At 36.0% G+C, this 16689-nt stretch overlaps 2 protein-coding genes and 1 pseudogene across 2 annotated transcripts; 2 read left to right on the top strand and 1 right to left on the bottom strand.

Moving 5' to 3' along the window:
- The first annotated feature begins 1285 nt into the window (after nucleotides 1–1285).
- LOC132305466 (AAA-ATPase At3g50940-like) lies at nucleotides 1286–2509 on the top strand. The gene has a single exon (XM_059803106.1). It carries the CDS (start codon nucleotides 1286–1288, stop codon nucleotides 2507–2509), a length of 1224 nt encoding a protein of 407 aa, XP_059659089.1.
- Nucleotides 2510–4798: 2289 nt separating this feature from the next.
- Nucleotides 4799–6608, top strand: LOC132302372 (AAA-ATPase At3g50940-like; annotated as a pseudogene).
- Nucleotides 6609–8164: 1556 nt separating this feature from the next.
- LOC132304171 (U-box domain-containing protein 45-like) lies at nucleotides 8165–15066 on the bottom strand. The gene is made up of 6 exons (XM_059801729.1): nucleotides 14837–15066; nucleotides 13927–14021; nucleotides 13304–13489; nucleotides 12636–12743; nucleotides 10253–11415; nucleotides 8165–9222 (listed from the first exon to the last, which is right to left on the bottom strand). Exons 2-6 carry the CDS (start codon nucleotides 13975–13977, stop codon nucleotides 8439–8441), a joined length of 2292 nt encoding a protein of 763 aa, XP_059657712.1. The 5' UTR covers nucleotides 13978–14021; nucleotides 14837–15066; the 3' UTR covers nucleotides 8165–8438.
- Nucleotides 15067–16689: the final 1623 nt, after the last annotated feature.

Here is a 16689-nt window from a genome sequence, read left to right as displayed (position 1 = left end):
TAAAATAAAAAAAATCTTTTTCAAATTATATTGAAAAGAAAAAAAAAAATGTACTACAATGATTACAATCAAGTCTTAAATTCGAGACCTCTTGTAAAAATATATTATTTTTTATTAGCCTTTACAGATTATTTCCTATTTAAAAAAGAGATGTTGGGCTTGAAAGGAGATTCCAAAATTGTTTGGACTTTTTACCGGGTCTTGTTCTAGTTCACCCAAATTCATTCTTTCAAGTCCCTCCCACCTAGAGAGAGTGAGATAATGGAAGCCCATTCAACTTTGGAATGGCAAAAGGTACCCCATCAATAAAATAAATTTGTTGATCGATAATAATTATCGACTGATATGATAATTATTGATAAAAATTAAAATACGGTAGTTATTCAAGTTAATATGACAATGAATATGATACTTATACTCTCTCTCTATATATAACTTATATTTATATAGGTATATATTTTGCAATTTTGTATGTAAAGGTTGCAATATACAGCAAAAGTCTCGCCCAAAGAGAAAGGGGTGGTGGCGGTTCGCCGGAGAAGAAAGCTTCGCCAGTGGTGGTGGTGATTGATGAATGATTTTGTGAGTCATCGTAATTTTTATACGCCCATTTTTTTTAATATAATCATTTTTATAATATAAATTAATAAAATTCTAAAAATTAATTTTTTTTACCTAAGATCTTTCTATTTCCTTTATTTTTCTATAAAATTTTACCATACTAAACATAAATAATAATAATAATAATAATAATAATAAAATCATAATTCTCAATTTCCTTTTATATTTTTTCCTTCCATTTATTGCAGGGCCACTTGTGATTTGTTTCTCTCTCTATAAATACGAAAAACCCTAGACACCACAACACCTACCATTCCTACATAAAAGAGACCATATCCCGTCTCTTTCTTCAATTCCAGAGATCCATTTATTAGGTGAAATACACTTTTATATATATATATATATATATATATATATGCACACATACATCTTTCCAGCACACTTTATTTTTTTTCTCTTGTTCTTCCGTACACTAAAGAGAACACATCACACGCACACTTTTTTTTGTACTACTTAAAAAAAACTTATACTACATATGAATTTTGATACTTATACTACATATGAATTTTGATGGTGATTCAGATTGTTCAATTTCATTGGTGTTTGATATATGCAAAATTAAGTTGTTCAATGCTGTGACATATTATATGCAAAATCGAAGCTTGCTATATAATTTTTTGAGCCCTGTTGTCATTTGACAGGTCGTTCTGAAGCTCTATCAAATATGCCTTCACCAGCATTACTACTGTGGACATGCTTGATTTTTGGTACAACAGTAATACCGGTTAAGAAACTGTTCGGCATGATAAACCAGACTATAGAGAAGATCTTGGCTAAACTTGGAGGGCTGATGTGGAATTTTTCATCTCAAATGACTCTGGTCATTGATGAATATGATGAAGTCTCCTCCGTCAATGAAGTCTTTGAGGCTTCACAAATCTACTTGCACGCAAGAACTACTTTTTGTTCTTCAGTTCAGGAGCTCAAGGTATGCAGGACAGCAAAGGAGGAGGTGCTCTCAGTCAGAATCAACAAAGTGGAAAAGATAATTGATACATATGAAGGAATCCAACTTGTATGGCAAGTTACTAAAAAGGGTAAGCATCAATCAATCAAACTCTGTTTCTATGAGAAGTACAAAGAGAAGGTATTGAGCTCTTACTTGCCATATGTACTAGAGAGGTCAAAAGCCATTAAAAAAGAAACCAAAGTAGTAAAGCTCTACTTCCTTGGGGTGGATGGATCACTCCAACCACTCAATTTTGGCCATCCATCCACATTTGACACATTGGCCATGGATCCACCATTGAAGAAGGAATTAATAGATGACTTGGACAGTTTAGTCGGGAAATCATGGAAGCGTGGGTATTTGGTGTACGGCCCCTCTGGTACAGGTAAGTCGAGCTTGGTTGCTGCCATGGCAAACTATCTGAAATTTGACATTTATGCCTTCGAGCTCACAAGTCGGTTGATGAGCAATTCAGAGCTTACAAGTCTATTGCTCTCTACCACGAAAAGATCCATCATTGTGATTGAGGATATTGATTGCAGTGAGTTGCAGGACCGACCAGACCAAAGTGACAGCCAGAAGACGTTGGGGCTGCTTAATTTTATTGATGGGGTATGGTCAAGTTGTGGTGAGGAGAGGATAGTTGTGATTACTACCAAGGACAAGCTTCACCACCCCACGTTGCTGACAAGAGAGAGCATGTACATGCATATCCATATGTCCTACTGCAATTTTTGTGGGTTCAAATTTCTTGCTTCCAACTATCTAGACATAACCAACCACTATATGTTTCCGGAAATCGAAAACCTACTCGTGGAGGTGGAGGTCACCCAAGCAGAGGTTGCACAAGAACTCATGAAAAGTGATGCAGCAGACATTGCACTGCGAGGACTAACTCAATTTCTTAAAAGGAAAAGGATAGAATGTGGTCCCCCATGAAGAAGGAAGAGAGAGTAGTTTCTAGGATACTCTTGTTGTCATAGTTGCTATTGCATGCCTAAGCCAAAGTGATCACAATTTTTTTTTTGAATAATTTGCTTTATATATATATATATATTAATCCTGGCAAACTGGGGGAGGGGAACTTGATCCCACAAACTGTTCAATCTGAGACCAAAGTTTATGAATTATGGTTATATTACCAAAAATATAACAAAAACATGCCTGTTTTTCATATCATGAGCTTGTCCCTTAATTCTGTACTTTGCAGCCTGCCATTTTCCTATGCATGTTTTTAATTAGGGTTAATTTTACTTACACCATTTTCTTTCAGGTTTGGTCAAATATCACTCTCAAATATATTTCAAAAATAACTATTACTCAAGTCACAAATTTTTGTTCCGTTTTTAACTAACACCTCCAACCATTAGTTGAACAGTTCTGACACAACGTAAAATGACTTAATCACCCTTTGAATTTGTCAAACCAACTCTTTAGAAAGAATCAGATTTAAAAGACTAAAATACCCCTAGAAAGTTGTATATTTACCAATTATATATATATATATACATAGAGATTTATGAATGGTTTCATCAAGAACCCATATTTGATTGGGTCTAATCGTGTGGTCAGCAAGCCAAAAGGACTCTCCAACTTTCTTCTCGTTCTCTCATATCAATTCCTCCTCCTGTTCTTCAATTCTTTGAATCTTCTTCTTTTTCTTTCTCTCTTTGATTTGGCATCACAAACAAGTCTAAACAACACAGTTCCCTACATGAACTCTCGCACACTCTAAACAACAGAAATCCACTAAAAAAATCTTACTGTAAACATAAATATATAAAACAAGATTGAAGGTATGAAAATAGAAAATTAGTGCTTATATGCGAAATCAAAGATAAAAAATCAGAATCGAACAGAGGAAAAATTCATGAACCAAAAGATATATGAATGGATCATTAAAGGAATTTTAATGCTCCGTTTTCTCCTTCGATTTTGTTATGAGTCCTGTAATCCATGGCCGGTGTGGTGTAATATTCATTTGGTTCAGTAATCCATGGAAATGGCGATACTTAGATTTGGCTGATGTATTTGTTTGTTAGTTTTGATGGATTAAAGATAAACACCGACAAATCTACAACACCAGCCGCCGCTTCAAGCACCACCGACCCGGCTGACACCGAACCAGTGATAAGATCCATCACTCTATGTGGTGAAGGAGGAGGAGAGAGTAATGGGTCTGGACTCTGGTGTGGTGAAGGAGTTGGAGAGAGTCGCCGGAGCCTTTGCATAAAAAAATGGGTCTCATTGATTCGGTCGACACCGAACCAGTAGCCCGACCCGTTGCAGAAAATCATAAATCAAATAAAGGAAACAGAGGTTTTTGTATCTACGGTAGATGATGGTGAGATGAAGAGAGGATGAAATGTGTGGGACTGGCCGGAGAGAGGTGGGCCACGGTCGGGGCTGGACGAAGCGTTGACGTAAGGTGTATGTAGGGGTATAATTGTCATTTCAGTAACCTGATATTTTGGAATAAATGAGATTTAAAAATTAGGGGCAAAATTGTCTTTTCAATTGTTTTTAACGGAGGCTTTAACGGAAAATAAAAAATAGACCTAAGTGATAGTTGTTTTTGAAAGATGTTTGAGGGTGAAAAATGGCCAAACCTGAAAGATGGTGAGTGAAATTATCCCTTTTAATTAATATGGAGGATAAGAAATCTGTAGAAATGTTAATTGAAGTGTGACATATATGGAGTATAAGAAAACTTAGAATATACATGCTGACATATGCAAAATTAACTTATCAATTTCATTATTCAACTCTTTTCTTAGGTGTGACATATGCTAATTGCTGAGTAATGTGCTTTTAATTATTTAAGAAATCTCAGCTTACAATAGAATCTTAGAGACGGAGTCACCCTGTTGTCAATTTTAAAATAAAATTTAAAATAAAATAAAATAAAAAACAGATTAAAGCTTGTTGAAAAGTATTACAGTGTATGAGAATTCCTTGAGAAGGTAGTTCTTCAACATGCTTGTCCTTGTCATGCTCTGCTTCCAAAGCACGTTGCTTTATGGAAACATGGTTGAATTCTACAATTTCTTCCTGTGTGGTGTGGACTGTGGACTTTAGTTGCCACTAATTTTCAAAGAGCTTCCAATGGAAGCTCCTTTTAGCCGATGTTCTATAAAAGCCATTTACCTAAAACTGCTACAAACCAAGCAAGCAAAAGCAATAACAAACCACCTTTTTCTTTTTTAGTCTTTTGATTCCTAAGTTCCAAGCATGTTTTCAGTATCAAGCATGCCTTCAACAACATCAGTTCTGTCAACGTACACCACTTTTGCTGCATCAGCAATGCTGGTTAGGTCGGTGTTCAATGAAGTCCAGAACATGACCAACCAGCTTATACCTCAACAACTCCGAGAGAAGCTCTTATCTAAACTCGGAGGGCTAATGGGGAGCCTTTCGTTTCAAATGACTCTCATCATTGATGAATATGATGGACTCTCCCTCAATCAAGTCTTCGAGGCTTCACAAATCTACTTGCGCACAAGAATTACTCCATCAGTTCAGCGGCTCAAGGTGTCCAAGGCATCGAGAGGAAGAACTCTCAGTCACAATCAACAAAGGGGAAAAGATCGTTGATACGTATAAAGTAATCCAATTTGTATGGGAAATCATTTGTACCGAGACTCAAAAGACGAGCTTTGACGACGAAAGCAGCTTTTCTACTGAAAAGGTTGAGCATCGATCCGTTGAACTCAGTTTCAATAAAAAGTACAATACGAAGGTATTGAGCTCTTACTTGCCATATGTATTAGAGAGGTCAAAGGCCATAAAAGAAGAAACCAAGGTAGTAAAACTCTGCTCCCTTGGAGACTACTGTGGGGTGGGATCAGTCAATCTTGACCATCTATCCACATTTGACACATTGGCAATGGACCCAACACTGAAGAAGGAATTAATAGACGACTTGGACAGATTCGTGAGCAGAAGAAAGTTCTACAGGAGAGTTGGGAAGGCATGGAAACGTGGGTATTTGTTGTACGGTCCCCCCTTGTACAGGTAAGTCAAGTCTGGTTGCTGCCATGGCGAACTATCTGAAATTCGACATTTATGACTTGGAGCTCACGAGTCTTCAAAGCAATGCGTAGCTTAAACGCCTATTGCACTCTACCACGAATAGATCGATCCTTGTGATTGAGGATATTGATTGCAGTGTTAACTTGGAGAACCGACAAGATGGAGGTTACAACCAAAGTGAAAGTCAGGTAAGACAATAGATTGAGTCACCATTAGTCTAAGTAGTAATTTTCTTTTCTTCCTGACAATAACTCCGAACTCTTTACCTTTCGATACGAAAGTAGAGGAAATATCACTAGACCACGTGCCTTGTGACCAAGTAGAAAATAGATTGATACTAATTTCTTTTAAGCCCCTAATGTTCAAAACCATAGTTCTATCCTAAAAACTGGCTGGCTTAGTTAATAGCATTTGTGGGAGCCTTCCCACAAACCTAGATAGGTTTTTTTTCTCCTTCTTGCTGTCTCATTCAACCTCGTAACTTCCTCACTTCTTGATTGTTATTTTTGTATAGTTGACGTTGTCCGGGCTGCTTAATTTTATTGATGGGCTATGGTCAAGCTGTGGCGACGAGAGGATAATTGTGTTTACTACCAATCACAAGGACAGGCTTGACCCCGCATTACTGAGACCAGGTCGCATGGACATGCACATTCACATGTCCTACTGCACTTTTGGGGGGTTCAAGATTCTTGCTTCCAACTACCTTGGTATAACCAACCACTACACGTTTTCTGAAATTGAAAAGCTTATGACAGAGGTGGAGGTCACCCCAGCGCAGATTGCAGAAGAACTCATGAAAAGTGATGAAGCAGACGTTGCACTAGGAGGACTAACAAAATTCCTGAAAAGGAAAAGGATAGAATTCGATCAACGAAAGGCTGAAGAAAAAGAAACCCACGAAGAAGGAAAAGAAAGTGAAGAAATCAAGAAAAGTGGTGAGAAGAAAGTGAGGAACAACAAGAGAAAGGCTAGAAAAGGAAAACGCAAATCTCCAAGGTTCTAGAACTTTGTTAGCATTGAATTGTTGCTATTGCAAGCCTAAGCCAAAGTGATCACTCAAATTATTGCATCCAATTAGTTCCACGCATTAAATGAGCAACAAAAACACCTCTACCAATTGCAACTTTATTGAACTACTTGTAATAGAATACTCTGCATATGTGATTTGCCTATATATGGTTGATAGACTACTAAAGGAAAAATGACTTCCCAGAAGAAAATTTGAAGGTCGAGAGTTTGACTCTGCACTTGTTTCAAAAAGGGGTAGCCTAGTGCACAAGACTGTCGCCATTGCGGGGTTTGAGAGGGTCTAATGCACACAGTCCTTACTTTCGGAAGGAAAGACTACTTCTGATTTCAAACCCGTGACCTCCAGTCACAGTGGACTAGCTTTGTCATTGCGCTAAGGCCCACTCTCAAGTATGAACTCCAATAATCATTTAATTTAATTAGTACTACTTGACATCCGAAAACGGGTTTTGTTCATATTAAAAAGAAGAACTAATATGTCTCTTAGGAAGAATAGAAATATAACAAATCAAAAAATTCCAACTACAAGCTTAATTCACCATTTAAAGTACTTATCAATATCCTAAACTTGTAAAGATGGACATCAATTTGACAGCTTGAAGAGCTCTCAAATCCCTCTTCATCTTCTTCTTTCTCGAACCCAAACCCACAAGATTGATTGATCAAAAAGCCATCCCATTCTTTTCATTCAAATGGGTCATCTCATGATCTCTTCAATTTTATTTTTTTCAAAATCCGAACATGAAAAGGGCAATAATCAAATTGATCATCATTCTCAAACAAACCAGTTATATACTCAAATTGTCGAGTGTTACATGAACAATTCCTTCTATATGAATGAGTATATGAAAGTTAGAGGCGTACCATTATATTGCACCAGCTGAGACTAATCGATTAATCACTCGTTGCACCATTAGCAATTCACTCCCTCTCTCTCTCTCAATCGAGCTTTTAGGTTTTGCAGTTGAAATATACGGATGTGTGGTTTATAATTGAAATAGGCCATATTGGTAAATTCAAATCAGTCAAAATGAGTACAGTTTTGTCATTCTAGATCAGAGGATAACATTGTCTTTACACAGCTTAAGGAGCAAAAATAAATTTCCTGCTATATTAGTGAATTTTTTTGGACTGATGATAAATGTCATGCATGTATGTTTTGTTTTTCATAACCAAACCGTTAACGGCCAAACTTGCTAAAAAGATTATAACAGGGAAAAAAAATTGACGAGATTTTTTTTTTTATATTTTTAATAAGATAACAGAAAAAAAATTCTTGACACCGAGGGAAACTTACTTAATGAGTCATCTTTCTGATATTATTTGAGTTTTATATATATATATATTTTTTTTTCATTTGTGAAAGTCAATTCATACTCTCTTTTCTTCTGTTTTTCTTTTTTTTCAACCCTTTTTTTTTTCTTTTTTTTCATTGACAAAAAACTCACACACAACATTTTAATTTTCCTTACCATCCATTTTAAGAGGTAAAAGAGATAAGAGTCACACGAAAAATTGAAGCAGGCGGTGTTTCTCTAAAGCATTTGCATTAATTTTCACATCCATACACTTGGGATTGCTTTAGAACATTGACCTAAAGCCAGAATTATAGTATCCATGCTACATGTAAACCTACCCACAAAAGGAAGGTAAGGAAAACCAAAAATTACAGGGCCTGTACATCTCTTCTTCTCTGTGGAAAACTAAAAAAATACAAGAAGTGAATGCCTGAGGGGAGAAGAGAAAACAATTCAAAAAGGAGATACACCAGAAATTTACAGCAGAGAGATAAGAGGTCTCGACACTAGGAAGATACTGAAAAGCTCTTGGTCTTCCACAAAAAACTCAGAGCCTTGCCCACCTTTCTTCTCGAGACTGACTTACTTAGTGGTTTCGAATCTGAATCAGTCATCCCCAAGTCACTATTTTCAGGATGCTGATGAGTCTGAATCTGTGAAAGTTCTTGTTGTCGCTGCTCACGGAACAGCATCAGAAGTTTCTGAGCCTTCTGTTTCCCTCTTGTAGTCCCATTCACTGAAATCGACACCAATGAAGGTATAACCCCTTCTTGCAGGACCATTTGACTGCATTTCTCGTTCCCGTTACATAAAATCAAAAGACAGGCGGCAGCCTGCTCCTGCTCAACAGGCTCACCAATGTCCAACATTGTTGCAAGTGCACTGACAAGGCCTGGGGCTGCTATGATTTCATCTCTTGCTGATTTACTCAAACCTAAGTTTATAAAGACAGCTACGCATTTCTCTGTCCATGCATGGTCACAAGAGTCCGTGATAAGATACTGGAGGCCATTGATGATGCGAGCTGAGAGGAGGTTGGGAATATTGGAAGGGTGGGTGGAGAGATTATAGAGAGCATGGAGGGCATCAAGCTTGCATTGAGGATCAGCTTCAGCCTGAAGAACCTCGATTAAAAAGGGAACAGCCTCACTTGCGCCAATGTTAGGCTTGGCTTCTTCAAGGCAGGAAAGGTTCAAGTACAGGGCTGTTGCTGATCCATGAGAGTTGGAATTGGCAATCATTTGCTCCAGCAATGGAAGTACTCCAGCAGCCAACATCACTTCCTTGTTTCTGAAAAGCAAGATAAATTAAGAAGTTTATTAAAATCCATTCACTGTTTCTACATGGTTGTAGTAATCAATTTACGAGTTTACGCCATCAATTAAATAAAAATGAAAGAGTAAGGATCATCAGTAGCACGATCACAGCAGCAACCATAAAACTTTTAAAAATGCTCTCACGATCAATAAAACAATTCCAATAAGAAGATCAAACCAAGTTTGCAAGGGTAATGGGAATTGGAAACTTGATTCTATCGTTTTATTGACTATAATATAGACCACAACCTTGTAGCCTAGTGGTATTGTGGTACATGAAAGTAGTTCAGGATAGTTGGTGAGGTTTACGCCCTATCAAGTCACCCCTTTGGAGAAGGAATACTGTAATGTTAAAAAATAATTAGGAACTGTGTACTTTTTCCCAAATAGGCGCTTATGATGAAGAAAAAGAACATCTAACACCTACAATAAAGGCTTATTCAAAGCTAAAGGATCGTATTACCTCCAAACAACAAATGCATAGTTCAAGCCAATTTTTCAAGTCATAAAAATTTTTGATTGGCTTCCGTAGGAACTTATCAAGCCAACGAAACCTTTACGGAAGAACAATTATCCAAACCTAATACAAAAATACAATATGTTCTGCGCACATATCCAACAATTAGCAAGTATACAATATCAGGAAATTATGATGATCGACTTTCTTCTTTTTACACGGAGATTGTGTGATCACAACCGAATTGTGATGATGGCTGCATGCGTTACTAAAATTCCATTTAATTCTAGCATTATTATTTTGTTTCTTTAATGAGCAAGCATTGTGGAGGGTGGGATTGAAGTTAGGGATCGGTTAAAGAACACTTAGCCCAAGAAAAGCAAGATCTACTAGTTTTGCCACTAATATCATAAAATATGGTGGCCAAGAGAGTCTAATATTTTGGAACCCTCATTACAGCTATAAATCATACTATTTGTCCATCTATTACTATGGCTACAGGATACATTGTTTTAAGCCCCTGAAATTATTGAACAAGAAGACAGACCTGTTATTGTTAACAGCAAGGTTGAATAGCGCCATAGCTCCAATTTCCTGAGCCATTTCATTCCTTTCATTCACAGCACACTCTAAAAACTGCAGCAGTGCTTCAACAAACCCATTGGCCCCCATATATATCCTAGCTTCGTCATCATCCTTTAGCAAGTGTCTTATCTGTTCAACCGCTATGCATTTTTTTCTCAAGTCTTCCTCTTTTCCCAAGACAGTCAAAAAGTCCTCATATCTTTCAAACACATGAAGCTCAGACTCTTCCTCCTGTGAAGACACATCTTCCACTTCATTTCCTTCAGCTTCCTCAATAATACCACTCTCCTCCAGAGGAACCACCTTTACTCCCTTCAACTTATAGGAGGCAATGTTGTCTATTGATTTTGAATTTGCTGACTCACTCTCAGTCAGGGCCAGCCTCCAGTAGTTGAGATCAAGAGAATCTGGGGGACCATCTGGAATGGGAATTCCATTCTGTTCACACCAACTAGCAACGAGACCCTTAACACAGTAATTAGGAGTCAAACAAAGATGGGAAAGCTGTTGCTGAGTTTTTGGGCAGGTGTTGTGCCCATCGTTGAACCATTTTTCAATGCAAATCCTTTCATAAGTTTGCCCAGAAGCAATAATGACTGGGTCGTACATGAGCTGCAATGATATCGGACACCTCAACTCTTCAGGGGGAACGGGAATCTGCCCTGACCTTCTGAAGTTTGGCTTGAAATTGAAAGAACCGAGTTTCGAGAGATGTCGCTCAAAGGCTTGACCATCACCCTCAAAAGAGCCCTGAACGGTTGGAGAACAAGGTGTTGAACCCTGTGAATCATTGTCATCTGAGAATTCACTTCTAAATAACTTAGAATATTTTCTCATGAGATGTAAAAGATAAGCCACAATTGATTCCTTCCGCTTATCTTCCTCAATCCTAGCTCTTTCTATGAGTTTCTTCAGAGCCCTTCTTTCTCTAAGGGCTGCTCTAGAAGAGGTAATGCCAAGTCTAGAAGCAGCCTGGTGAAAAGATTCAAGCTCGCTATTGTCATTACAGTTACTGTTGAATCTTCTCCCTTGCTGGAGCAATGCAATTAGTTCATCACCAACTTGCTTCTCCAATGGATCAATTGAGAATTCAATCACCTCAAGCTGACTTAGAATTTCTGAAATCTGAAGTAGGTGTTAGTTACAATTATAATCAAGAAACCTTTTGGGGAAAAAAAAAGACACACACACACAAAATTATAATCAAGAACAATAGAACACTTCCTTTATAAAAAGGCAGTGGCCATAAAGAACTAAATATCAATCCAATGAAGGACAATAATGCGGTCAATTATTCTATACAAATTCAAGAAAATTATTGACAGTTGAAATACAAATAGCTATAAAGAACTAAAAATCAATCCAATGAAGGACAATAATGTGGTCGATTATTCTATACAAATTCAAGAAAACTATTGACAGTTGAATTACAGAAGTACATTCTATTCAGAAAAGAGAAAAATATAATTCAAAAAGAACCACAACTCACTGTGAAAAGGCATACAGGAGCACTTAAAGGATCAATAGGACAACTTTGTAGACAACAACTAATTTAAACTAGCTTACAAGAAGGGACCAAATGTTGCAAACTGAGCTCTTTATTTCCTCTTTTGTTTTTTCTCTTCCCTTTGTTTGATATACCCATTACACTAAGATTAGCTTTGTTTGCGGCCACATGGAAGGAAAAGAAAAACAAAAAGCTGACTCCAACACCTACCATAATATCTGCAGCAACGATCCTACATAATCAACTCCATCCAAGATGGAATAAGATCATTCTGCAATCTATCTCAACAATGTACAACAAAGTTCCTGGTTGGAGTTTTCACTGATCAACACAGGTGAAACTCCCCTAAACCCATTGTCATAGAATTATATGGACAAAGATCATTATATCTTCAGTAACCATCATGCGTGATGAATTATACCCCCAACTGATGAGGTCAATTAACGTTATATCACATCAATGTACAGGAAATTTCTTAGCCGTACTTTCATTCAACAGAAATAATGAAATCACCCTAAAACCAAATATTGAGTATTACTTATAAAGATCAACAACGCCATTTTAATTGCTTTGACCTGGAGATGACAATGAATATTTGGTGGAACTTAGAAATACATCGAGACCAACCAAATTAAGTTGACTAACAACGCCATGGTTCATTCACAAAATCAACAAATACCATTACCACCGAGAAAATCATCCAAGGACACAAACTTATATTTAATACTGCTACTTTTTACAGCATATAAACCAAAAACTTTATCCAACTTTACAGCACTGTAAAGAACCAACCAGGAAGACAAGAAAGAGATAGCTAAAGGAACCTAGATTAATATACCTGACAACCAATAGCTTGTGGAACAATATCTTCGACCCGCCTAAGACTATCTTCAAGAGCAGATCTTGCTTTCTCAAATTTTAGAACAACAGAGTCCCCAGTTATAGCCTGCATGAAAAGGATAATTCTATTAGTGGAACATTCTTTAGGGTGGTGGGATGAAGAGAAACTTTAAAAGGATAATTCTATGTGCTGAAGTGATAGTTAGCAGCCATATGTTAAAAAATTTAACTTCACAATATATAGCTGACAAATTAGTAAAACATACAGACTCTAAGTTCTAAACCAGGAAGGACCAGCATATTTTTTTATGCACATCCCATTATGTGCCCTTATCCATTAATCCACGGCCACAAATAGTATTAGTTCATATATTTAGCCACGTTTGTGCCCGTGCACAAGTGAGCAAAAGTTCAAAGCATATTCTCCATTACAAACCAAACATAAAACAACTACATTTACAGAAGCATTAAAATGACCAGGGGATATCAATTAATTAACATAAATGAAAATAGAGCTACCATGGCATTATTTTGAACAGTGGCGTTGGTAAGAAGAGAAAGAAACATCAACTAATGAATGACTGACCCTCTCAATGGGAAGCCCGTTCTCAGTAGCAGAAGTCAAAATTATTGCATAAAATACGAAAAATTGGGGAGATATCATACCAAGTAAATTTTACTACTTTCGGAGCAATGCTGAAGGATGTTCTTGGTCTTCTCAAGCGCTATATGCAAAGAACATAACGCCTGAATACCTGACGTGCTCCTAGGCCGTGCCTCTTCCAGCACGGGGAAAATTCCCAACACCTTGGAATAAATTGTAGAGAGTGACTTGCACATCCCTCCATGTAACTGCATTAACAACCACTGTGAACTTTAACGAACTTAAGGCATACTGTTGCGAGAATAATTAAAAATGTAATGACCAATAATCAGTCAAGAAACTGGAAAACCAAATATTACGATGCACCACAGCATGATTTCTTATCCTTAAATTCAATTTGAAAGGTTAAATTGAAAATTTGCCAAATACCCTTTTAAAATGTCTCTTGTATGTATGTATGTATTAAAAAAGTGCAAAGCAAAGAAATCTAAAGCACCCTAAGCATATAAAACAACTAAAATAATTGCATATGGCTATAACAAATATCTCAACATTAAAACTATAAAGTCATACCGGAAAGTCTTTTCAAATGGAAGAGAGTAAACAAAACAACAAAGATGCAAACAAACAAATACTAATAATTGCTCAGCTGAACTCTCATAATTCCATGTGTGTATATATATACCTTCGGATCACCAATTGCAAGTAAAGTTTCTTCAACCTCGGCAACATCCATGTTTCAAATTCACCGTGGAAGACTATATTTCAACTTTGAACCACCTGAATGCAAGAACAGAATTTAGCTGAATCACTTTTAGCAATGCACAATGAAGTTGTGAAATTGTGATGTTTAAAGCCACCAAGTTAATTGTCACAATAAACAATTAACAAATATAATAAATACAATTCAAATTATATTTCTGTCAAACGAACCCACAATTTACCAGATGTCATGAAAAAAGGGAAAATCAGAGTCCAGAAACAGAAGATGAAATCAAAAATATCCACAATTTGATTATTAGCATTTGATGGAACGCATTTGATCTATACATCATCATAGACTATTATTATTTAGAAAGAAGATGAAATCAAGAAATGCCACCATACCAAAAGCCACAATTTGATTTTTAGCATTTGATGAACAAATTTGATATCTATATCATCATAGAAAAAAACAATTCATATAACCCATTTTGCCAAACAGCTTCAAAAATAGAACATTTGCTTATATGTATATAAATCAGTACCAGGAATAAATAACTAAAACCAATACATACAAATTGATATGAGCATTCCATGAAATAAGGAAGTTTCAAAAACTCAAAAATAAAATTCGTAATTCCCAATAACCAAAATGCCATCTTCAGCTGAAGATCTCCGATGAGACGAAACAGTTATACGAAAATCAAATTCCCAACAAATTAACAAGAAACCAAAAATTATTAAAACAAATAAACACATTTTCCCAGTTATAAAAAACCGGATTTCGCAAGCAATTCGAACACAATCGCAAAAACAAACTAAACCTAAAACCCGTATATATTTGAAAACGGAATTATAACTAAATTTATATAGATTTCTAACAGAAAACCTACCAGAAATAACTGAATCATCCAATATCGCATCACAGAAACGACCATTAACACAAATTAACTGTGCTATACACTGCATTACGTTTTTCATTATATTTAGCACATCTCAACACACGCAGGAGTTGCGCTTGGATCGGCTGTTCTTGAGATAGATTTTTAGAGAGAGAAAGTGTCTATAGAGAGAGAGAGGGAGGCAAGAGGAGGGCTTTTGGTTAAGAGAAGGGTAAGGAATATAAGAAATAATATTCAAGTGAGACAAAAATAAAATAACTGAGGGTGTGTGTCGAATTTTAAAATAAGGTTTTATTAGGATTTACGGAAAATTGGGAGTCCTGATTGGTATTTTCGCCGCTAATGTCTCCTTGTTCGTCGGCCGACAGTTGCCGACCTCCGAATTTTGTCTGTTTGCAGATCTGTCATCAATGCATGTGAAATGACAATTATACCCTTTAGGGGCCAATTCATTTGGTCAACGAAAAACATAGAAGAGCCAACCCTATGACTAATCGTCAATTGGATGATGATGAAAACAAGTCAATTAGATTGTATTGACCATGTGCTACGTTTGGCCAAGTGAGTTGAATTTTGGGATGTTTTGGATTGTATTATTTTCTATTTTGTGTAATTAAATTAGGATTCTGAGATTTTATTAATTATCTTATTTTTTTATTTTATGTAATTAAATCTTTTCTTATATCTGTAACAATAAAAATAGTATATTCTATTTGTATTTTAATAATTTGAATAAAGTTCTCGTAGCTTTTGATTATTATTTATCTTCAAAATATTTTGGATACAAAGAATTTATTTGTTACTAACGTCCGATTTGGCATGCGTTTTGTTTATGGGATTTTTATTTTTTGGCTATTACATTGTCGATTTTGACAATAAAGGCATGTTTAGTGTTGCCTTATTTTATTTTCACTTTATTTGACCGTTCTATTTGAGTCTTGAGCCGTCACCCGTTGTACAGACAGACGGGCACTAAAAAGTTATTTTTTCTTGTTTTGAAAATTGTTTATGGTCCAAAACCATAATAGTAGACAAATTGTTCATGGCCCAAAACCGACATTTTCACCGCAAAAATGCTTCCAACACTCCTACAGTAAAAATAATATTTCTATTTTAACTAAAAACAAAACGCATGTCAAAGAGACCCTAATATAATCAAATATCTTGTTTCACTCTGATGGTATCATAAATCTTGTGAATGCAGAGGAAATGAATGCATTTTCACTTGGCCAAAAAATATATTGTCATTTAAATTTCCTTATTTAATAGAATAGTTATACATCAACCATCACATGACAATCTTTTCTAACAATAAGGAATCTTTATTAAAAGCTTTTTTATTTTAATATAATAATAGGATAAATTATAGCACATTGGATAAGTGATTCAATCAAAGTTAAAAAAAAAAAAAAAAACAAATCAAATCCAAATTCAAAGGCACAAGTAAAATAGTCCGAAATTGGGTTTGAATTTACTTCTTTCTTTTTTTTCAAACCCAATTAGGCCACATACAAGTCAAACTCAAGTCTTTGTTTACAGGTTTGTTAGGAGGTTTAGAAGTCCAAGTTTGGAAGAAGTGTTTAGTGGGGTGTTTTGGTAAATGCAAAAGCGAAAGAGATTTTTTCAGCGGCGGATGTCCCCATAAAGGAGTACGGAAACGGCAATACCTATTTTGTCCGATTAAATTAAATTGAGTTCACATCTGTCCACGTGGTCATGTTTTTCACCACTGATTTTCATTTTCTCATGATTTTTTTTATATAAATTGAAACCTGCCCTCGATGATGATTTTTTTATATAAATTGATAGATCCGTAATTTTTGGAAAAAGCTGTAGCTTTCTCC

This window comes from Cornus florida, unplaced genomic scaffold (genome assembly GCF_030987335.1).
Source record: "Cornus florida cultivar Cherokee Brave unplaced genomic scaffold, ASM3098733v1 CherokeeBrave_3.0.0_Hap2_Chr04, whole genome shotgun sequence".
Classification (NCBI taxonomy): domain Eukaryota; kingdom Viridiplantae; phylum Streptophyta; class Magnoliopsida; order Cornales; family Cornaceae; genus Cornus; species Cornus florida.
This window is presented reverse-complemented; position numbering and strand designations above follow the sequence as displayed.

What these genes read in the sequence shown, in the direction of transcription:
- LOC132305466 (XM_059803106.1), top strand. Translation starts at nt 1,286, where the DNA reads ATGCCTTCACCAGCATTACTACTGTGGACATGCTTGATTTTTGGTACA.
- LOC132304171 (XM_059801729.1), bottom strand. Translation starts at nt 13,977, where the DNA reads ATGGATGTTGCCGAGGTTGAAGAAACTTTACTTGCAATTGGTGATCCG. An exon ending in AAAGTAGTAAAATTTACTTG is followed by an intron (nt 12,744 to 13,303) that starts GTATGATATCTC and finishes CTTTTCATGCAG; the next exon opens with GCTATAACTGGGGACTCTGT. An exon ending in CACAAGCTATTGGTTGTCAG is followed by an intron (nt 11,416 to 12,635) that starts GTATATTAATCT and finishes CACCTACTTCAG; the next exon opens with ATTTCAGAAATTCTAAGTCA.